At 41.3% G+C, this 24,993-nt stretch overlaps 1 protein-coding gene across 1 annotated transcript in view; it reads left to right on the top strand.

The window, feature by feature from the left end:
- The window catches only part of opn3 (opsin 3), a 61,064-nt gene that overhangs the window by 18,711 nt on the left and 17,360 nt on the right, over nucleotides 1-24,993 (top strand). The window contains exon 2 of the mRNA XM_079560598.1: nucleotides 15,570-15,889. Within this exon, the coding sequence (XP_079416724.1) occupies nucleotides 15,570-15,889 (320 nt within the window). The remainder of the gene's footprint in view (nucleotides 1-15,569; nucleotides 15,890-24,993) is intronic.

Here is a 24,993-nt window from a genome sequence, read left to right as displayed (position 1 = left end):
CCATTTAGCAGATGAGCTTGGTGTCTTTGTGAAGGACGTCCAGCTCCTCACTGAAACACAAGCCCTCCCCCCGCGAGCTTCCCCCCCGCGGTCCCGGGCGCGAACCCTTCCGGACAGACATACCTCCCCGTAGAAGTAAAAATACAATCGTGTGCGTGTCTCGGCGGAGTCTCCTAATTCACAGCCCTGTCAGAGCCGAAACCCGAGCCGCCGCCGCCGCCGCGTGGTGCAAAGCGATCCGCTCCGCTGGGCCTGTAAGTGGAGCGCCTCCTTTGTGAATCGATGGACTGGTGGATAAAAGGCGCCCGGTGATGTACGAATGGAGACGTTACTGTACGCAGCTTCATAAAGGCGACTCGCCGTGGGTTTAATGCACTAATGTATGGGCTATACATGAAATATAGGGCAGCGCGAGCACTTACTGGACATGCAGCGCTTATGGCGGCAACACAAGACATCAGACCTAGTTTTCATTTCATACACGCTAAGATATCATTCAAGTCTAGTCACCCGTTGCTAACGCTTCATTTATTATAAAGATTGAAGTGAGGATTGTTAAAGGGACTATAGGGAGTTTAAAGATGTTAAAATCATGTATTTTTCTCCCCCTACATCAGGGCAAGTTTGCTCGGTGGAGGGCCGGTTTTCTTCATCGTCAAAAGACCAAGGGCCGGACCCTCCAATTGAAACAATTGACGTAAATCATCACTTTCTACATATGCCAGTGCTGTACATCATATACTGGAAAAATGTCCATCTTAAATTAGATAAATGACTTAAAATCACGTGAATAAAGTTTTTTTTTTATGTTAAATTTGAGTCGGTTTGAACTAATGTAAGATCAGATAAAAAAGCTAATGCCAATGGAACAAATAGAAATCCCACTGGAAATCAGGAAAATTAACTTTTACTGTAAACATTTTTTATTATTCACTTGAAATTATACAAAATAATCTGACTGAAGAAAAAACGTGTGCTTGTTCCATTGGCAAGAATAGGTTTCATCTGCTTTAAGGCCAAACCAAATCTACGCCAACTCCAAACTTTAGATTTAAGATCTTAATTCAAGATTTAAGTCATTTCTACTAGTGATGTACCGATACAGATTTTTTGTATTCCGATCCGATCCGATATTTACAGTATTTCTACCTTTTTTTCTCCCATTTAACTCTAATAATGTTAAAAGTGCTCTCTGATTTGTGTAATAATGTTTCTCAAAATCATCTTGAGGGCCAGAGGTTTTGTGCTGGAGGGCCGGATTTGGCCCCCGGGCCTGACGTTGCCTCCCCCTGCTGTATGGCATGGTAAAGCCTGGTTTGGTGCTGGCTGAGCTCATTGCAGACATACTGGGCCAGACAAAGCCCATCATTCACTCAAGCACATGCATCTATATACTAAATCTGACCCAGATCTGGGATTTAGAAGAGCCACTTTATTTTCGTGGCTGACGGTGGACATGATATGGCTGTGTCACTGCGAGGTTACAAATCGATCTGGTTTGAATATAAATATAAACATTACACAATACCCAGGAGACTGTGGTGCTGTGTCTAAAGAGGGGCCATCTGTGAGAGTTTACACTTTATATGACTGTATAAAGCCGCCGTTATATTTATAAATGTGAATACTGGATCCACGCTGGAGTTCAAGGTGTGGGGGAAACAAAATCAGATATTAATGTCTGAAAATGTCCAGAGTTGGTGAGTGTCTGACCAGGGGCCGGACTGGGACTGAAAACCAGCCCTGGACTCTGGTCAGCCTGGCCCAAATCAGCGTAAATGTGACACTTCCACAGATACATGTGTGAACCTCTGACCCCCCGCCTTAACCGAGAGCATTTTCTCCAGTTCGGCTTTGCCCAAATCTAAAAGCTTCTTGACTGGAGAGCAACACTGTAACGCCTCATTTTTTTGTTGCTTTTTCATTACTTTTTTTGTGGCTTTTTGGCCTGTTTTCATCTCTTGTTTTTCGGGGTTTTTTTCATGTTATTGTTGTTTTTTCATCGCTTTTTTCATTGCTTTGTCGTCACGTTTTAGTCACTTCTTGTTGCTTTTCCAGCACATTTTTGTTTTTGGATGCTTTTCTTTTAACCCCTTAACTCCCACCTGAACCGAGCACATTTTCTCCAGTTTGGCTTTACCTCAATCCAAAAGCTTCTGGAAAAAAGGTAAGAAAATAGTGACAAAACTGAGACGAAAACAATGATGGAAATGTGACAAAAAAGTGAGAAAAGTTTGACAAAAAAGTGACGAAAAATTGATGAAAAAGTGGCAAAAATGTCACAAGAAATTGACAAAAAAAGTGACAAAAAAATGACAAAAAAGTAGGGCTGCAACTAACGATTATTTTGTCATCGATTAATCTATCGAATATTTTTACGATTAATCGATTAATCGCTTGGCTGTGAATGGTGTAGGAAAATTGTATTTGTAAAGAAGAAAAATTCACATAAAGCTAAAGAGGACGTGTTGATGGAGGAAACTTAAAGTAAATGTTTGTTGGAGGCTCTTGGCGCTAATTCTGCTTCTGATTGGACGAGACACAGACGGATATTTATGAAATTTACAATGTACAAAACACTACAGACCCTTACTAGGACAAACAAAGTAGGTTTTCATAACAAATACTACATTTTCATGTCATTTTCGCTCTATTTGAGTCTGTGTGAACCAGAAAACGAGTAATCGATTACTAAAATAGTTGTCGACTATTTCAGTAATCGATTAGTCGTTTCAGCCCTACAAAAAAGTGACCAAACAAAAGACAAAAAAATGACAAAAAAGTGACAAAAAAATGACAAAAAAGTGACAAAAAAAATGACAAAAAGTGACAAAAAAGTGACAAAAAAGTGACAAAAATGACAAAAAAGTGACAAAAAAGTGACAAAAAAATGACAAAAAAATGACAAAAAATGACCAAAAAGTGACAAAAAAATGACAAAAAAATGACAAAAAAGTGACAAAAAAGTGACAAAAAAGTGACAAAAAAGTGACAAAAAAATGACAAAAAAATGACAAAAAAGTGACAAAAAAATGACAAAAAATGACAAAAAAGTGACAAAAAATGACTAAAAAATGACAAAAAAGTGACAAAAAATGACTAAAAAGTGACAAAAAAATGACAAAAAAGTGACAAAAAAGTGACAAAAAATGACAAAAAATGACAAAAAAGTGACAAAAAAATTACAAAAAAGTGACAAAAAAGTGACAAAAAAATGTCACTTTTTTTGTCACTTGACAAAAAAGTGACAAAAAAATGACTAAAAAATGACAAAAAAGTGACAAAAAATGACAAAAAAATGACAAAAAAATGACAAAAAAGTGACAAAAAAGTGACAAAAAAGTGACAAAAAATGACAAAAAATGACAAAAAAGTGACAAAAAAGTGACAAAAAAATGACAAAAAAGTGACAAAAAAGTGACAAAAAAGTGACAAAAAAGTGACAAAAAATGACAAAAAAGTGACAAAAAAATGACAAAAAAAATGACAAAAAAGTGACAAAAAAATGACAAAAAAAGTGACAAAAAAATGACAAAAAAGTGACAAAAAATGACAAAAAAGTGACAAAAAAATGACAAAAAAATGACAAAAAAGTGACAAAAAATGACAAAAAAGTGACAAAAAATGACAAAAAAATGACAAAAAAATGACAAAAAAAGTGACAAAAAATGACAAAAAAATGACAAAAAAATGACAAAAAAATGACAAAAAAGTGACAAAAAAGTGACAAAAAATGACAAAAAAATGACAAAAAAATGACAAAAAAGTGACAAAAAAATGACAAAAAAATGACAAAAAAATGACAAAAAAATGACAAAAAAGTGACAAAAAATGACAAAAAAGTGACAAAAAAATGACAAAAAAATGACAAAAAAGTGACAAAAAGTGACAAAAAAGTGACAAAAAAGTGACAAAAAAAGTGACAAAAAATGACCAAAAAATGACAAAAAAATGACAAAAAAAGTGACAAAAAAATGACAAAAAAGTGACAAAAATGTGACAAAAAATTTATGAAAAAGTGGCAAAAATGTGACAAAAAAAGACCAAAAAAATGAGTTACAAAAATGAGTTGAATACATAACAAAAAAATTATGGAAAAAAAAATCTGATGACGTGAGGAAAAAGATCCTCTCGGTTCATGCGGGAGTTAAGAGGTTAAGCTTTTAGATTTGAGTAAAGCCCGGGGGTAAGGGTAAGGTAAAGTGAGGGGCCAGACCGGTGGCCCTCGAGCCAGTGGCCCTTCTGTGCTCTTCCAGAATGGACATATGGCCAGTCCGCCCCTGGCACTGACCCACACTGAAGTCACATAATATGGTTCTCTGCAACAGCGCACAAGGCATTAGTCACATACTCTCGTGCATAGAGTTTTTCAACATGTTATAGAATAGGTCTCTCATCAAAAACATACCTGGAGGAGTATTCTTATCTTATTTCTTTCAGTTCATTTGAGAAGAAGAATATAATTACTTTTTAAGACACCGGAAAAATGATGTTGTCTTTGACCCACAGGCTGCTCAAAGGTGCATAATTTGATGCTCACAGTGAGATTACTTCTAACCTTTGAAATGTCATGTTAATAAAACCTTGCGCCACAGTGAACTAAAAGACGAGGTGTTTCGCTTTTTACGGGTATTTTCTCATAATGTCAAAGTCATTTTTATCACTGTTGGTTAGAAAAAGCTCATCTAAAACCGCTGAAACTAAATATGCAGTGCTCTTGCTCCCCGTCGCTGGCTGTAGTGAAGCTATGGTGAGGCGACTTTGAGATCAAGAGGTGATGAGAGCATGGAAATGATGACTCAAAGATGTGCGAGTGGGTTGCTCCAGGTCTGTTTTTAATGGAACAGCAAATTTTCTCAAAAGTCGATTCTGCGTAATTACTTCCTTTGCATCCGCCCTGTTAAAGCTGCACAAAGTCGGAGGCGATTCGGGCGTTCTGCTCTCCCAAACTTTCATCCGATGGGCGGGGAGTGACTTTTCCGTTGCATTATGGGTAACACTCGATTTCGCAACTTCCGGTTCTGTCTGCCGGAGCGTTTTCGTTCGCTCTGCTTCATCTTCTTCTAAAAAAGGAATATAATTCTGTAGCTGATATATTATGACGCAGACTTTGACTGAACCGACTCCCTACATTTGGGGCTCGTACCCCCCGCCCCCCCCCCCGCCTTCAGCGAACACTCAGCCACTCACTGCCCCGCTGGACTTCTGCCCGGGGGGGCTCACCGCTGCCCCCGGTGTCTGTGAGCTGTCCCTGGGAGACTATAGTAAAAAGCACTGACAGCCTCTGATTATCTCTCTGCCCAAAACAACTTTATCATGTCTTTCGACGTGAGAACATCGGCCATGTCAATAAGTCCGTAGCCGCGCTCGCCCAGAGCTAGCACGCATAGATCCGGTGAAAACAAGTATTATGCAATAATAACGTCAATAAAGCCGGTAACTATATAACGCAGGCTATGAGATGATCACACACTGAGTTGGGCTTGATACATTTGTGGTTTATTGCGGACTTTTCATCAACAATGAGCTGTAGCTGTAACAAGCTAACGGGGCTAACCTGGAATCACCATTGACCAGTGGGTTGGGCGATGTTCCCTTAATTGGCCGTTGGCGATGATGGACGATGATATTGTCCATTTCTCATTATAACCATTTTTTTAAATAGCCTATATATCAGAGGTGGGAGACTCGAGTCGCAATTTTCGGGACTTGAGACCTACTTGACCAAAGCTGCAAAAAGACTTGACTTGACTTGGGACTTGCTGTTTGTGACTCGAGACTTAACTTGGACTTGAGGCCAATGACTCTCAATGACTCGCTGTGACTTTATAGTTTTTATTTATTTGAGTGAAACTGTCGAAAGATCAGGATTCATTGCGTAAAAGCGGCGCATCTGTGTGTAATTATCCACATGCGTGTTCGTTTTCCCGACGGAGCGTCTGATCAATACAGCGCGAAAAGGCAGGAGGAAATACGAGGTCGAAATACGTGCATTAAAAGTTTTCTAAAGACGGTGAAGAGGAGGAGATTTACGGACAGGAAAACGTTTGAAACAATGGGCTGGACCTACAGCGCAGACGGAGCCTCCAGAACCACCATGTAAGAGCTGATTCATCAACAGGAATCTTGGAGCTTTTCGATGTTTTAATTCGTTCACACAAAGTTTACAGCATTTAGAGGTTATTTTACACATCCGCACACAGCCCAGTGACAGCGGGACTGAAGGCTACACGGAATCTATTTTGAGCAGGGGCGAATCCGAGTATACAGGGGCTGGGGCAGTACAGGGGAACCACTGACAGAAAAACTGCCAGAAACTAACAAAAATAAAAATATTATTTTATATTTATCTTTCAGACTGCAGGGAAAAGCAGCTCATGTTTAAAAGACTATATTTCATATTTTCTAAGTCGAAGAGTCGAAGAGAAACTGGAAAAAAATAAACCAGAAGAACCAAATATCTGATCTGATTTGAATATTTCCCTTCAAAGAGACCAGACTCCAGAAAATTACAACATTTTCAGCTATACCTGTGTCTAAAATGATCGCTGCACAGAAAGTGTATTTCAGAGTGTCTTTGTGTGTCAGTGTGTCAGCCTCTTTAAGCCGGTCTAACCTTCTCTCTGTGAAAGGAAACATAACAATGTGAGAAAGTGGAGTTGTTTGCATCTTATCTGAGCCGTGAGCTGCCGTGTTCTGTCAGCCCTGAGCTCATGTCTGAGTCCGAACTCCCACAGCGCCTCGGAGCGAGAACAAAGCCCATTCAAAGTGGACTATTTTCAGAGCGACACAATAGAAACTGCATCGTCAGGGATGGAAATAAGGCGGCCGCTAATAACCTCATGACACGGAGCGCTCGCTCGGCTCTCGAGGCTTTGTGGTGGAACAGACTGGGGGTTCAGTTCAAGTTCAACCAATACCTGCCATCTGACTATATCGTTATTATTCTACTCTGAAATAAGGGTTTAAGCCGGCTGAAAATATGGTTTGACCCCCAACAAAACTGCTACAAAAGGTTTTTCAATGGTTTTCTGTAGTATCAGGTGAGCTTATTAACAGTCTACCAAAATCTGACCACTGGAAAGGTCTAATTTTCAAGATGGCGTCCAAGAGGGTGGCGAGATCCTCCTTTATTATTCATCCAAGACAAGTCATTTTGGTTCTAACCCCATGTTTTGGGCGTCTAGGAATCCAATGGGCTTGTTCAAATTGTAGTCACATGATCACCTAATTGTATAATAGGAATCGTGGACAAATACTCTATATATTAACATTAGCGAGTGTGTCACGGCAAACGCAAATGCTAATTGATAAAATGCTAAGACAACAGAGAGGCTCAAACCCTTCCAGGTCCACCAGAAGGAGTGAGTACCAGAGCTGGAGTCAGCGGGAACTGCAGAGTGAAACGGTGCAAAACTGCTCTGGGTCAGTCTGCGTTCTCAGTGAAAGGGACTCAGTTATGGAACGCTTTGCCACTGGAGTTAAAGTCCCAATTGGACCTGAGACTTTTCTCACAAAAGGGTCAGTCCATCTCAGTTCACCCGATGAGTTAAACCCCACCCTCTCCAATTTTTGTGAAATTTGGTATACATGTAATTCATGGCCAGAAAAGCCAACATTTCAAACTAATCGGACCAACGGTTTTTGAGATAAGGTATTTTCATTTTTTCACTTTTTCGCGAAAAAGGGCATGGCCGCCTACTTTCAAATTGCTGTAACTCAGCAACCGACGCAAATAGGAAAAATGTAGCCCTATGTGTGACCAGGAGGCTGAGACAGCTGTGAAATTTTCATTGACTTTTTGTTTGTGATTGACATTATATCTTGGAATAAATCAATCTGAGGCACTGTGTATATAAATTAATGGAATTGTACAGAACGGACTGTGAATGGATGTCTGGAGGAGTGGGTATGTCAACTTCTACCTGGTATTACATGAAAATGAAAAAGAAAACCCCTCCAGTTTTTTTATATGTTGTAGTTGACACATAGGGCTACATTTTTCCTATTTGCGTCGGAGAGGTTGGGCGTGTCCCACAGGGTCAATTTCAAGGTCAAAATATAAGTACAAAGGTAATTCACCTTAAAAATACCAAAATGCATGAACCAATGTCACATTTTTATTCCTCGTGGTCTCCCCTTTACAGACATACCTGTTTTTTGAAAATCGGACCAGTGGTTGCTGAGTTACAGCAATTTGAAAGTAGCCCATGCCCTTTTTCGCAAAAAAGTGAAAAAATTAAAATGCCATATCTCAAAAACCGTTGGTCCAATTAGTTTAATATTTGAAATTCTGGCTTTTCTGGCCATGAATTACATATATACAAAATTTAACAAAAATTGGAGAGGGTGAGGTTTAAAAATGCTATTTTTTTGGGTGATCTGAGATGGACTGACCCAAAAGCTGAAGTTGTGGCTGAAGAACAAACAAAAATGTGAACACTGAACTGTGAGGCTGAACTTGGGATGGGAAGTGGTCAGATAGGTCTTCTCTTCTTTCTTTTTATTGTTGTTTTGTTTGATGCTCTTCACTGATTTTTCATTTTTCTGTTCTTTTATAAACCCTCTCAAAAGCCTAACCAGGGCCGGGGGCTGCAAATTGGCCGATGGCTACCGATGGTACTGTCCCTGTCAAATAAACAAATAAATAAATACATTTAAAAGGTGGTCGCTCACCTCGCAGACTTTAGTGAATATCTCCGCGAGTAAATGTCGCAGAGACTTGCCTTTTATTGCGTTGAGAAGAAGAGGGGCGGGGCTTTAAAACGAGCCCATCCAGGCCCAGCTAAATGTAAGGTTGCGTTGAAAATGTGTGCCGTTGCCGTGACAAACTCGCTAATGTTAATATATCGAGTATTTGTCCATGATTTCTATATACAATTATGTGACCATGTGACTACAATTCGAACAAGCCCATTGGATTCCTAGACACCAAAGTGACTTGTCTAGGATGAATAATAAAGGAGGATCTCGCCACCCTCTTGGACGCCATCTTGAAAATGAGACCTTTCCAGTGGTCAGACTTTGGTAGACTTTTAGTGTGTTAATAAGCACACCTGATACTACAGAAAACCATTGAAAAACTTTTTGTAGCAATTTTTTTGGGGTTAGGTGTTTTTTTTCATATATGCAGCCGCCTATTTAATTACATATGTATTGGTTGTGACCTTAATTCACTATCCACTTATGGTTAATATACAGTAGCTGCTGAAGCTCAATATCCGAGGTTTACTTTTAGAGCGAAGCACATAAAAGATGACACCTGCTATAACCACCAGTCGACTTAAATACTGAAATCATCGACTGTGCGATAATCCCAGGAGCGCAGAGCCTTCACAGCGTGGCTTTGGATGTGGGTTGACAGCGTCTATAGAGACAGAGGAGTCATCTGAAGGTGTCCTCCTCTCATGTCTGAACACATTAACAGCAGCGTTGATGGCTGTGAGTCCTGGAGTCCAGCCGATGACCTCAGATTAAGAGGACAGGAAACAGCATAAATCACTGTCAGGGCCGGCCCTGGGCGCAGGTGACCCGCATGTCTTTTTTTTCTCTTTTTCAACCAGAAAAGTCCCACTGAGTTTAGGAATCTCATTTACAGGGAAATCCTGGTCCCAGAGGCGGAACCTTTTGTACATGACGGTAGGAGAAACTGGAGGAAGTGGGTAATGGGGGCGCAAAGTGGGTTGGTTTGTAGAAGTACCAAGGACAATGGCGTGCCAGGTGACGGGGAGTCGTTTCTCGATGGGCCAGGGCACCTTTGAGCCGACATAAATGTTTTTAATTAATAACAGACAGTTGTGCTATAAGGCCCAGAAGCTTTAACTGGGCTGTGAGAGGAGGTGGACTATATCTTGGCAGGAAAATGGATGAACTGAGGAGGGAACTACCCGCTCTGGAGAAGTGAGCTAATGCTGAGACCAAGTAAAAGCTAATCAATTATAAATCATGAACTACTGGAATAATTATTTTGTCTCCTGGGAGGAGGTTGAAGCAATATCCACCTTTCAAGGCCAAGTCACAGAGCAAAGATGAGGACTGAGGCTGTGCGACTACATTATAAACACATTCATTTCAATGACTATGCAAACAACTGCACACACATCCCCTCCCTAACCCCAATCCTTCTGTGTCTGCGTCCATGACCTTTTCTCAACTTCCCCGCCCTCTGGTTGACAGGCAGGCGCCCCTCCCCTACCTAAGGAAAAAACAAAACTTTACTTAACTTGAACCCGATTCTTATTTTGCATAGCTTCTTTTATAAGCCGCATTGAGTTTCCTTGTGTGTGAAATGCGAAATAAAGTTGCCTTGCCTTGTTACAGACATAACATATAGATATAAATGCCTGAGGTATTAAAATTCGAACTTTCACGTCATGAAATGAGGTCCCCTGACAAAAGAGATGGAAAAAAATTTGGATGTGGGGTGACTGCAGTTGGTCAGGTTTAGATTCAGCAGCACGACACGACCTTATTCTCGGTATTCTTGTATTTTTGGCCATGCAGTGTAATTCAGAAACCCATTGACAAACTCAAGGCTTCTTTAGAGCCGCAAAGAAAACACGAAGAAAAAGCTGAACGGTTGCTGTAAAAAAGCATTAATAAGCACGAGTTTCATTCTCAGCTAAGATTTCATTATGTACTGAAGAAACACAAGGACGTGGAAAGGCCAGCGAGAGGGGGAGAGTATATTCTATCTAGCTAATTATTTCTTCCATAATCCAATAGAAAAGTGTGAACAAAGCGAAAGGTCAGTGAATACGGAGCTTATCCTCCGGCTCCAGACAAAGATTCTGCCTCAGATGTGTCAAAGGGTCCTCGGGCGCTGCATTGTAGTCGCCCGCAGCTCCTGACAGGACGCCACTGGCTCTAAAGCAAAGGTGAAATGCAGAAGGCAGTTTCCTAACGGGGGAGTTAGTTCAGTGACCTCAAGATACATTTCTCTTTTCTTTTTGAACTTTACTCAAACTTTACCTCTTGAACTTTACTCTATATTAGTGCCGAGTGATGTACCGTTCATATTTTGGGGCGAACGTGAACTGAACGCACAGTGTTACTGCCTGATGAACGAAACCATGAACGCGTTCATTCTGGAGTCTGTGAACGGCATTTCCCGTTCCATTTACGTTCGTTCAATATGGAGCCAGATTTCTTATATCAGTGAATATAAAACCCCGCTGCGCCGTCAGAGTTTACCGGCGGCTCTAAACTCTGGCGGGTCCACGGTGTAGCTCGCGCTCGCTCCGCTCTGCCCCAACGGCCCGACTGTGTCCAGTTCTGTGGGGCTGAACTCTGCTGTTTATGGCCCTGGCACAGGCCCTGGCACAGGCCCTGGCACAGGCCCTGGCACAGGCCCTGGCACCGGTAACCAGCGGGTCCGCACGGTGCCGCAGCCGCTACAGTGTGAGGTTACGAAGCGAGTTTCCCTTGTGTAACGTCTGTGGCTCCAAACTCCTCTGCTCCGCGGTGCCACTCATTTACATAAAGACACAATGTGGAGTTTTTAACTACAAATTAGCTCCAAAAACAATGTTAGTCACATGATTAATTTACCAAATTAACACAAATGCAACTGAATATTTGTAGCTTCCGTTTCCACTAAGAATTTAGCAATTAAACTTAAAAAAATAAATAATAATAAAATAAAATATGATTAGCAAAGATATCCTAAATCCACTCTGAAACAGTGACAGACATAAAGAGCTTTAACACTAAGTGAGGCCATAATATTTTTGACTCATGGCTGAAGTCAACTTTCTCCAGCTCTCACAAGGTTGGCAACAATGCATCTCAAAATACTTCAGATTGTTGCTTTAAAATATGGAATTTAACATATTTCCCTGAGAGGGGAAATAAACTTCTCACCTTTTTCACCCCTGACCCATTTTCATGCCTGAATAACAGCTCGCAGCAACAACAACAAAAAAGAACTATGAACTTGTTCATTTTTGGAACTATGAACGAACTATTAACTATAAACAATTATGAACTGTTAGTGCCGCAGCTAATAACTAATAATAAGTGGCTTGAGACGTGGGTTGACAGCGTCTATAGAGACTGAGGAGTCATCTGAAGGTGTCCTCCTCTCGTGTCTGAACATATTAACAGCAGTGTTGATGGCTGTGAGTCCTGGAGTCCAGTCGATGACCTCAGATCAAGAGGACAGGGAACAGCATAAATCACTGTCAGGGCCCTTGGCATTGATGACCCACATTATATCTATTTTTTTTTTCTCTTTTTCAACCAGAAAAGTCCCACTGAGTTTAGGAATGTCATTTACAGGGAAATCCTGGTCCCAGAGGGGGAACCTTTTGTACATGACGGTAGGAGAAACTGGAGGAAGTGGGTAATGGGGCCACGGAATTGGGTTGTTTTGTAGAAGTACCAAGGACAATGGCGTGCCAGGTGACTGGGAGTGTCGGGACGTTTCTCGATGGGCCAGGGTCACTTTTGGGCCGATATAAATGTTTTTAATTAATGTCAGACAGTTGTTTTATAAGGTCCAGAAGCTTTAACTGGGCTGTGAGAGGAGGTGGACTATATCTTGGCAGGATAATGGATGATCTGAGGAGGGAACGACCTGCTCAGGAGAACTGAGCTAATGCTGAAGCCAAGTAGAAGCTAATTAATTATAAACGATGAACTACTGGAAGAATTATTTTTCTCTTGGGAGGAGGTTGAAGCAGTAGGAGCAGTAGAGTTGTTTTTACTAGCTAAGATTTTGTTTTGACCAAACATTTTATTATTTCACTTGTTTCTGATTCGATTTAAAGAGGGGGTATTCTGCTTTTTTCAGTCACATAGCACCAGTCTATATCACACTACAATAATGAGCAAACCTTCTGTTGGTCTGTAAATGCAGTAAATTAGAATAATTGTATAAAATTGCTCTCTTAAAATGGCTGTAGCGAATGTCTTGAAATAGGCCTCTGTCTCTTTAACCCCTTAACTCTCACCTGAACCGAGCACTTTTCTCCAGCTTTACCCCAATCTAAAAGCTTCTGGAAAAAATGTGTGAGAATGGTAACAAAACTGACGAAAACAAGGATGAAAATGTGAAAAAAGTGAGAAAAAATGTACAAAAAAATACAAAAATGGACAAAAATTTGACAAAGAAGTGAGAAAAATTTGACGAAAAATTGAAAAAAAATGGACGGAAAATTGACAAAAAAGTGTGAATAATTTGACAAAAAAGTGACAAAAAAGTCCAGAAAATTTAACAAAAATGAGATGACTGCCCAACAAAAAAAGTGATAAAAAAAAATCTGATGATGTGAGGAAAAAGATAGATTTAGTTTTGTAGGTCTTAGCTTTCAAATGAGGTGTTCCCTGCAGGGCTACAGGATTTGGGTAAAGCTGAACTGGAGAAAATGCTCTCAGTTCAGGCGGGAGTTAAGAGGTTAAGAACCTCTGACCCTTTCCGACACGCCCCGTGACGAAAGCTCGGAGGCGTCTCCAGGAGGTGGGGGCGTTCCTAGGAGGACTCAGGCAAACCTATCCCTAAAATGGCCGCCATCAGAGTTTTTACAGATTACTCAAAAATACGTGAATGTACCAAGGCAACACTTCAGGCATGTTTTTAATGAGGGAGTGACATAATAACATGATGTAAAGCTTGAAAAAGTCCATTAGCATAATACCCCCCCTTTAAGGCGTTTCGTCTTTATTTCAGGTTGATTCATCTGACATTGGCTGGAAATAGCACTTATTTCACCTTAGAACCATTCTGACATGTCATCAAACAAGCAAAGTAAACTTGGTCCGAGAAGGAAAATAAGTCTAAATGAGTGAAAACCGCAAGATTAATATGTTCAATCCATGCTTGATACAGTATTTAGTTATTAGTGTGATATTTTCTTCATTTATCCCAGATTCTTTCATTTCAATCTTCTGTTTCTAAGATGACTATATGAGCAACTGTGACAGTGGATCAATGAAGTCTACGATCTGGAGCACACATTAACTATATAGAGATTGTGAGGCATAAACACATGGTGGTGCACGAAGAAGCAGCTCTTCTTCTGAGCTGCCTGGGATGAGTCTGACGCAGTGGTAATTTTGACAACATATTTTATTTTAGTTTCAGTCTTTTGACTAAAATGTAATTTCATTTTAGTCGAGATTTAGTAAAAAAAAAAACGTTTCAATTTTAGTCTAGTTGTAGTCGACTAAAATTGCATGTCAATTTAGTCAACTTTGCATTGACAATATTCATTATAATCATATTTAATCAACGTCCTCGACTTAATGGAGCTGCTCCCACATGAATAAAGCTCAGAGCTGTTCATTTGGCAGTGAATTTACATGATCTGAGGCTCTTTCAGACGGTCAATAGAAGTTTGGATGATTTTAGTCTCTCCCTTTCATTTTTATTTAGTCCTATTTACTAAAATATCTGGACATTTTAGTCATAGTTTTACCGTAAATTCTCTAATACTGGCCTGTATTCCATTAGAGGCCGGGTCTCCGACAGAGGCCGGGTCTCCGACAGGGGCGGGTCTCCGACAGGGGCCGGGTCTCCGACAGGGGCCGGGTCTCCGACAGAGGCCGGGTCTCCGACAGAGGCCGGGTTCGCAGCTGGCGGAGGCAAATTAAAGCCGGTCTCTAAAACAGGCCGGGGCTTTTATTAGAAACTATAGCGGTAGAAATATTCCCCATGTTAGGAATTTGTCTCATACTGGTGTAAATGAAAACTCACGTGCAGGAAGTAAACAAACGGGAACCCGGGCCGAGGGGGATGCTGCGGAGGAGCTGATCCGAGCGTAACTTTGACACAGATTTAGCCACTTTTCAAACCTCCTGTGACGATATTTGGAAACAGGACAAACAACAAATGTTGTGTGACCCTCCAGGGTTTTAATAAAGTCTCCATCGCGTCTTCAAAGCACGTCCAGCTGCTCCGTGTGCAGGTCAGTCCCACGCCTCAAAATAACTCCTCCCATCAGCGCGAGCGTCTCGTCTTCTCTCGGGTCAGTCTCATGATCGATCACAAACACAAACGCTCCGTCTAAACTCGCCTTTTACACGAGAGAACAACAAATAATCCGGTCCGCGGTAAAAACGAAACAGAAACCTGCAGTGACACTGATGTCAAAGCTCCGCTAACAGCAACGAAACACTTCCTGTTGTCCCGACAAAATAAAAGGCGTCAACGTTCCAGCCGCTGGGAGAGGGTTTGAAATGTTCATTAATAAATGAACCGAATATTTTAGGTGGAAATGGACACAAATCTCTTTTTTCTTCGTTTTCCTGGTCGTCCGTTTTGCTCAAATATAAATAAAGGCCTGTCTCTAATTGTGGCCTGGTTCCAATAAAGGCCTGGTCCCAGATGCCCTTGAGTAAATAAAGGCCCCGGCCTATATTAGAGCATTTACGGTAGTCTCATGAGAAACTTTTAATTTAGTTTTAGTCCAATTTTAGTCGTCAAAAATATCACTTTGACTAAAATTAACACTGTTCTGACGTTTTCAAAGTTGAAATACCTGTTTGTGTCATGTGTTTTGTTCACACATCATCCTCCATGAAGCCCCTCGATGTTTCTAATGTTCTCTGCCCTCCGTCCCGCCCTGCAGGCATCGTGTCCATCATGACCCTGGCCGCGCTGGCGTATGAGCGCTACATCCGGGTGGTGCACGCGCAGGTGGTGGACTTCCCGTGGGCGTGGCGGGCGGTGGGCCACATATGGCTGTACTCGCTGGTCTGGACGGGGGCGCCGCTGATCGGGTGGAACCGCTACACGCTGGAGGTCCATCGGCTCGGCTGCTCCCTGGACTGGGCTTCCAAAGACCCCAACGACGCGTCCTTCATCCTCCTCTTCCTCCTCGCCTGCTTCATCGTCCCCGTGGGCATCATGGTCTACTGCTACGGGAACATACTCTACACTGTGAAGATGGTGAGATGTCATAGCAGAAACCTCAGACACGAAACAGAACCCAAGCCCTGATACATTGTTTGTTGTGATCAGAGGCAGTTGTGGTGAACAGGTCTGAGCTCATTCTACACATTAGGACACGGCTCGAACATGTAGGGGGAGGAAAATACTTAACATTTTAAACTCTGTATTGTCCCTTCAAGGCGAGACACTGCAGGTGAATAGGGAAAAAAAAAAAAATGTAGAGATATCAATTTGAAATAAGGCATTTTGAGCATTAAAATTGCCAAAATTGCCTATATTTTTCCAGCTTTACCCCAGTCCAAAAAGCTTCTGGAAAAAATGTGTGAAAATAGCAACAAAACTGACGAAAAAAAGGATGAAAATGTCAAAAAAGTGAGAAAAAAAAAAACGAAAAAGTGATAAAAAATGTAACATTAAATTAAATGTGAATTGAGCCAGATTCAATTTTATGGTTTCATTTTATTGACATATTAGAGGGGATTTTGAAAGAAAGAAAGAAAGAAAGAAAGAAAGAAAGAAAGAAAGAAAGAAAGAAAGAAAGAAAGAAAGAAAGAAAGAAAGAAAGAAAGAAAGAAAGAAAGAAAGAAAGAAAGAAAGAAAAATTGCCAAAATTGCCTATATATATATATGAAAATAGCAACAAAACTGACGAAAAAAAGGATGAAAATGTCAAAAAAAAAGTGAGAACAAATGTACAAAAAAATTACAAAAATTGACAAAAATGTAACAAAAAAATTAGAAAAATTTGACGAAAAATTGAGAAAAAAGTGATAAGAATTTTGGGCAACGAAATCAAAATAATGAATCGAGCCAGATTCAATTTTATGGTTTCATTTTATTGACATATTAGTAACTAAGGTTTTTTCAGAGGGGATTTTGAAAGAAAGAAAAAGAAAGAAAGAAAGAAAGAAAGAAAGAAAGAAAGACAAAGAAAAATTGCCAAAATTGCCTATATTTTTCCAGCTTTACCTTAATCCAAAAGCTTCTGGAAAAAGCAAAGTGATAAAAAATGTACAAAAAAATTACAAAAATGGACAAAAATTCAACAAAAAAATTAGAAAAATTTGACAAAAAATTGACAAAAAAGTGATAGGAATTTTGGGCAACGAAATCAAAATAATGAATTGAGCCAGATTAAATGTTATGGTTTTATTTTATTGACATTTTAGTAACTAAGATTTTTTCCGAGGGGATTTGGGATATTTTGTTTAGTTTTTCAATAAACTCATCATCAGTGAAAAAATCTGTAAAAACTCAAATTCCGCCTGTTTTTTTGGTTTCAAAGCTGAATAAATCAGGCTTGGAATTAGATATTAAAAAATCCCTCTGAAAAAACCTTCAAAATGTTGTTAGGTCTCAGACTGTAAAGTGTGGAGTCTGTGGGAGCTTCTATAAGGGCTCAGGCTCTGCCCGAGTGCGGCTTCTCTCATTCAGAGAAAACCAGCCCTGAAGTTTTGTAGCGAGTGCGCATGCTCGGCCCGTTCTTCCACTTTTCCGCTCCAGCGTCTCGTAGGAGGAAAAAGACCATATTTGGGTGAAAGCGTCATCACGGGGCCCCTTAGCAGGACACGTGGATGTCAAATCTGAAAAAGTTCTGGGACTGGGTCATTTATTGCTAACGTTCAATATTGTCAATACCTTTTGTGCACACCGAGAAGACACACATCTATTTGTAGGGATTTACTGAGGCCACAAATCTATATAAAGCTAAATGCGTATTAAGCAAACTGATCCTGAAAGAGAGCACTACATTAATATTGTAATACCCAAAGCACTCCACGTGTAATATTGATTATGTTGCTATGACTACTAGGCGTATTGAGTTTCCTTGTGTGCGAAGTACGTGGTATAAATAAACGTGCTTTGTTACCGTTATCCCTGTCCTGGAGCCGCCACCTTAATGCGGTGGAGGGGTTTGAGCGCCTGAGTGATCCTGGGGGCTCTGTTGTTATGGGCTACGTGCTTCTGGTAGGGTCTCCCAGGGTAAACAGGTCCTATAGGTGACGGGTCAGACCAAGAGCGGTTCAGGAGCTCCTTATGAGAGACCAACAGGCCCGGTTAGAACCATGAGGCCGTCCTTCTGTGGACCCACCACCTGCAGGAGGAGCCATAGGGGCTGGTGCAATGTGAGTTGGGGTCCAACAGCTGGACGGACGGACGGACGGACGGACGGACGGACGGACGGACGGAAGGAAGGAAGGAAGGAAGGAAGGAAGGAAGGAAGGAAGGAAGGAAGGAAGGAAGGAAGGAAGGAAGGAAGGAAGGAAGGAAGGAAGGAAGGAAGGAAGGAAGGAAGGAAGGAAAGAAAGAAAGAAAGAAAGAAAGAAAGAAAGGAAGGAAGGAAGGAAGGAAGGAAGGAAAGGAAGGAAAGGAAGGAAGGAAGGAAGGAAGGAAGGAAGGAAGGAAGGAAGGAAGGAAAGAAAGAAAGAAAGAAAGAAAGAAAGAAAGAAAGAAAGAAAGAAAGAGCCAAAATTGCCTATATTTTTCCAGCTTTACCCCAGTCCAAAAGCTTCTGGAAAAAATGTGTGAAAATAGCAACAAAACTGACGAAAAAAAGGATGAAAATGTCAAAAAAGTGAGAAAAAATTTACGAAAAAGTGACGAAAAATGTACAAAAAAATTAAAAAATAATGTACAAAAATTTAACAAAAAAATTAGAAAAATTTAGAAAAAAGTGATAACAATTTTGGGCAACGAAATCAAAATAATGAATTGAGCCAGATTCAATTTTATGGTTTCATTTTATTGACATATTAGTGACTAAGATTTTTTCAGAGGGGATTTTGAAAGAAAAAGAAAGAAAGAAAGAAAGAAAGAAAGAAAGAAAGAAAGAAAGAAAGAAAGAAAGAAAGAAAGAAAGAAAGAAAAAAAAGGAAGGAAGGAAGGAAGGAAGGAAGGAAGGAAGGAAGGAAGGAAGGAAGGAAGGAAGGAAGGAAGGAAGGAAGGAAGGAAGGATGGATGGATGGATGGATGGATGTTACTGTTATCAAAAACAAACGTTGTAGCTGAAAGGAAGAGGCTGGATCCAATGTTAGATAGATTTGTGACACAAAAGGACGTTATGAATGAACGTGCACAGAGATCCAAAGATGGAGCCTTTATTAAAAGCCACAGAGCTACAACAGGGTGGATATGAGATGATAAAAACCGAGGAACACACAGGCAGAAAATGATAAATGAATGAATGGCTGGCAGGTAATAACAATTACAGCTCCCCAGACATGACTCTCTCTCATCAATGTCACAAGTGAGTTGCCTTTACCCGCTCACGCCTTCGCCCACGTGAGCCTCACACAAACAGCTCATCTCTGACCAATGATGTCTCCTGTAGTTACTGCCCGCTACAGTCCACTGACAGAATGTGGCTGCCGATCACTACCGTCACTAATCATTCGCACATGTACGGAGGATGAAGTGTCTATTTTTTGAAGTTGAAAGTGTGCAGCTTAGACAGCATGTTCCTGGGTGTGCACATCACAGAGAAGCTCTCCTGGACCATGCGCGCTGCATCACTGGTCAAGAGAAGTAATCAGCGTCTCTACACAAGAGTTCAGCTTCCCGATGGCCCTGTGAACGAAACTGTTCCTCAGTCGACTGGAACTGACCCTCAGATTCCGCAGTCTCCTCCCTGAAGGCAGACCGTAAATTCTCTAATTCTGGCCTGTATTCCATTAGCGGCCGGGTCTCTGACAGAGGCCGGGTCTCTGAGGTTCGTTGCTGGCGGAGGCAAATTAAAGCCGGTCTCTAAAACAGGCCGGGGCTTTTAAAACTATAGCAGTATAAATATTCCCCATGTTAGGAATTTGTCTCATACTGGTGTAAATGAAAACTCACGTGCAGGAAGTAACAAACTGAACCCGGGCCGAGGGGGACGCTGTGGAGGAGCTGATCCGAGCGTAACTTTGACACAGATTTAGCCACTTTTCAAACCTCCTGTGACCATATTTGGAAACAGGGCAAACAACAAATGTTGTGTGACCCTCCAGGGTTTTAATAAAGTCTCCATCGCGTCTTCAAAGCACGTCCAGCTGCTCCGTGTGCAGGTCAGTCCCACGCCTCAAAATAACTCCTCCCATCAGCGCGAGCGTCTCGTCTTCTCTCGGGTCAGTCTCATGATCGATCACAAACACAAACGCTCCGTCTAAACTCGCCTTTTACACGAGATAACAACAAATAATCCGGTCCGCGGTAAAAACGAAACAGAAACCTGCAGTGACACTGATGTCAAAGCTCCGCTAACAGCAACGAAACACTTCCTGTTGTCCCGACAAAATAAAAGGCGTCAATGTTCCAGCCGCTGGGAGAGGGTTTGAAATGTTCATTAATAAATGAACCTAATATTTTAGGTGCAAATGGACACAAATCTTGTTTTTCTTCATTTTCCTGGTCGTCCGTTTTGCTCAAATAGAAGTAAAGGCCTGTCTCTAATTGTGGCCTGGTTCCAATAAAGGCCTGGTCCCAGATGTGCTTATGTAAATAAAGGCCCCGGCCTATATTTTGTCTCCACCAGCCACGAACCCGGCCCCTGTCAGAGACCCGGCCACTAATGGAACACAGGCCAGTATTAGAGAATTTACGGTAGTCGCTATCTCTGGAACAAAAACACAAAAGCAAGGGACGACAAACAACTAGAAAGCTACAAATGTCACTTTAATTCCATTCATTATGAGAAACCGAGACGAAAACTGTTGAGTCCCACTCGTAGATTAGCACAAAGCGTTTTTGCCTCGCTGTGAGTAATTGCTGACGACTCCTCATTTGCGTGTGCGTGTCTGCAGACTGCAAATCCTTTTCCATTTTAACAAGACAGCGACCTCGAGCCGCCGTTCAGTCTCCTTTTATTGCGGCATTTTATATTTCAATACATTCTCCTGCCTCACTTACGCCGCCTCCGCCGGGTCTCGCTGAAGTGTCACTGCGATAAAACAGGGAGAAAAGCGACGCAAAACAGTCCTGACGGGAATGATAGGATTTAGTCTGAGAAGTCTTTTAATTACTATGCGTGTCTAAACTGTTCGCTCCAAGTCCAGGAAGTCGCTAATCCTATTGCAACTTTGTCTAAATATCACTGAACAGATGGAGTAAACATTGCAGTCTGCGGGCGGAAGTGAGAATAGCTTAAAGTTCTTATAAAATGAGTGTGACCTACTTCTTTCAGAATGTGATGCAGGGGGAAAAAAAACGCCTAAAGCTTCTGTCAAATAGTACTTAGGACCTGAGGAGACGTGTAAGCTGCTTCTGTCGTGTTTATATATAACCGCAACGTCACGCCAGGAGCGGGAATGAAATTGACTTTGGGAGGATGGATTCACTACGCACGCACTGGGGAAAGTGGTGTGAGAAATCGCGGCACGTAAATGTAGCTCTAAGGTGGGTTTATTGATGAGTACAATATCAGAAACGCTTCACAAAAAAATGGATAATGCAAAACATGTAAGGCTAAAGATAAGGTGAATTTGAGCATATACACTCCCTTCCAGATTTCTTTTTGCAATTTTGTTTATATTTATTGCACTTAAATTATTCTTATCATCAAGTCAATTTGTATACACACACTAGGGCTGTGCAATTAATCAAAATTCGACTACGATTTCGATTATTTTTTTTATTTTTTTATTTTTTTCTGGCAAAGCAGACTTGCATTATTTCACGGCGCTGGGATTATTTTCCCTTCTCATTTCCCGTGCCACGGCTCGTGCTTTTGCCTGACATAAAAACAAGCGGCGCTGTGTGATGACGTCATCAGGCCGCGCTGCTCAGTTTACTTGCGCAGGTGTGAGGGCTGGCCAGCAGGGGACAGGTGTGAGACAGAGACCTCTCCTTAATCGAGGCAAACTTGCAATCATTTGTACTTTTATGACTGTTCAGAAAACAGAAAATATTCAGCAGAGTTTTTTTTTATTAATAAATATATAAATAAAATAAAGACTTTTTTTTTAAAGGCAACAAATAATCGTTTGAATAATCGTGATTTCAATTATGACAAAAATAATCGTGTATTATCGTATTTTTTCAATAGTCGAGCAGCCCTAACACACACACACACACATAAACTTTTACTGAGCACCCACAGGACAGAGACACCACACCCCCACCTGAACACCCACTCACTCACTACCAGGCTTCTTGGATCCAAGTACCGACCAGGCCCTTCCTGCTGAGCTTCCAAGGTCTGATTGGGCACAGCAAAGGATCTAATGCAGGCCCAGGGGCCAAATCCGGCCCTCCAGCATAGAAGGATTTTTTTTTATGATTTTGAAGATGAAAATTTCTAAACAAAACACCCAATTAGGTCATGTATAGTAGAGTGCTGCAACCCGTCCGACGTCCGACGGGACCCGTCGGAACCCGACGGGCTCGGTCAGATTCGGACAAATATTTAGAACTTATTTTCGGGCTCGGGTCGGACTCGGACACATCAGCACGATAATAAAAAATTAAAATAAAATGGGTCTGTTTCATTTCATGCATTGCAAGCGTTCATTTGTCATTAAACTAAATAAATAAATAAACAGAAGATGCGGCATTTAAACCCGCTTATGCACTGCGCAGTGCGCACGCAGTAATGCTAGCTTTTAAGAAGTTGTGAACTGCTGTGACAACGAAAACACGTGTAGTGACCGCACAGGTAAAACTGTTGCTCCGCGTGCCTGCGTGCGTGCGTGCGTGCGTGCGTGCGTGGGTGCGTGCGTGCTCCGCTCATCTGTGTTGACGTTCCGAATGCCTTTTGATGGATAAAATCTGACTTTTTCCACACAAACAATATCGTATCCTACTGTGTCATTAGGCTTATGGAAATATTGTGATTTTAAATGTGTCGGGCTCGGTCGGACTCGGACACAAATATCTTAATGCTTGTCGGGCTCGGTTCGGATTTGATCACTGCTCTGTCGGACGAGGGCCGGACAGAAAAAAACGGCCCGATCCGCACTCTAATGTATAGGGCTGAGTACCGTTCAATATCTGAACGATGCTTTATCCAAGATCTACACTAAAATATGTGTCGTCTTGAACCAGAAAACAGAACAATAATGTGTGGAAGATCTGCACATTTACAATATCTCCCATGACAGGAAATGTGTGAAACATGGGGAATCATTTGGAGGGAAATGTGGCGAAAAATGAGAAAAAAAATTGTGTTAAAATTGTTTTGGGGAAAAAAAGGGGTTACGATTACGATTTCGATTATTACACCAAACGATTATTAAATTAGCATAATCGGGAAATAAAATATATATATACTCTTTTTTTTTTTGCAAAGCAGACTTGCATTATTTCACGCCGCTGGGATTATTTTTCCCTTTGCATTTCATGTGCCATGGCTCAAAAACAAACAGCGCAGCTCAGTTTACTTGCGCAGGTGTGAGGGCTGGCCAGCAGGGGGCAGGCGTGAAACTGAGACCTCTCCTTAATCAAGGCAAACTTGAAATCATTTTTACTTTCATGTAGGGTTGGGCGATGTCCCCTTAATTGGGCGTTGACGATGTTTACAGTGAACCATCGTGATGGACGATGATATCGTCCATTTCTCATTATAAGCATTTTTTTTTAAAGACATTTGCATAGCCTATATATATGCTGCATATTACTATGTATGTTAGGAAAATGTGAGATTGCAGGATAAATGGATCTAAACTAAACATGATTTGAACAGTCGTGGAACATGACTTTTGCAAAAGAAATGTGTTAAAACTTGTGCGCAAAGTCTGAGAGGAGAACGGCTTATTCAGAGCGTGAACTCCAAGGCTCTTATCAAAGTAATACAAATGTAAATCAGAGCTTATTATTTGCATTTGCTCAATTTTAACGTAATGTTTAAGAAACAGTGGGTGAACGGGACAATATTTTGAAGTTTGCGTCGTAGCCACGTTTTTGAAGCCGCTCCACGCGCCGCCCGGTCCGTGAGCTCGTAACCTCTTAACTCCTGCACCGCCTCTTTCTCTCTCCTCACTCTTTCCTCTCTCGGTCCTTCGTGAGAATAGTCCGCGCGCTCAGCTAGCTCCGATGTGAGAGCTATTCTCGTTATTTTAAAACGGTTTAAGTTTCAATACGCAGCAAAGCACAACAAAACCACGCGGTGTTAAACTCTGAGCTGCAGAGAGAGAGAGAGAGAGAGAGAGAGAGAGAGAGAGAGAGAGAGAGAGAGAGAGAGAGAGAGAGAGAGAGAGAGAGAAAGAGAGAGCCCCGCGCGTCAGAAACAGAGCAGCTGCGTCTTTACGTTAATAATTACGGCTAACACATCGTGGCTTCTGGCAGGCTACTGACGCTAGCGCGCATATTAGTTACATCAGTGATTTAATTTACAGTGCAATCCCTGCAAAGTTTGTAGGTTTGCAAGGCCCACAGAAGACCAGTGCGTGTTTTTGACAGGAGGGGGCGTGGCATCACGATGGTGGCTCTCCATCGTGATGTTGCTCATCAACCCTACTTTCATGACTGTCCAGAAAACAGAAAATATTCAGCATTGTTTTTTGATTAATAAATACATACAATAAAGATAAAAAAATGTTTTAAAGGCAACAAATAATCGTTTGAATAATCAGGATTTCAATTATGGCCAAAATAATCGTGATTATTATATTTTCAATAATCGAGCAGCTCCTACGTCTAAGCTCATTACCAACATTTGTAGCTCATTGAAAACATCCCAAATCTTCACAGGGACAAGTTCATAAACCCGTTTCACCGTTTTCAGGGTCACTTTTTCTTCTGCAACCCAGCAATATTAGGCACAGGGCCTTTCACGGAATAATGGGTCCTGCAGACTTCCAGGAGGTAGAATCAACAGTTCAAGCGCTCTTGGGTCATGCAGCAGGACAAGGATCTCAAACATACAAGCACTTAAATCCAATCGAGATGCTGGTGTGACCTTAAAAAGGGCAGTTCATGCACCAACACTCTCCAATATGGCTGAGTGAAACAAATTCTGCAAAGAAGAGTGAACCCTTGACTTTAGTTATTGCAGCAAAGGGGAAAAAACACCTGTTATTAAGGGGCATGTGTAGCAGTTGTGTAGTATCATAGTTTAGTTTTGGGAAATGAAATGCATACCAAAAGACAGACATTTCCGTACATGTTGAGCCTACAAAGCGTGAAATCTT

This window comes from Gobius niger, assembly GCF_951799975.1.
Source record: "Gobius niger genome assembly, chromosome: 7".
Lineage (NCBI taxonomy): Eukaryota > Metazoa > Chordata > Actinopteri > Gobiiformes > Gobiidae > Gobius > Gobius niger.
This window is presented reverse-complemented; position numbering and strand designations above follow the sequence as displayed.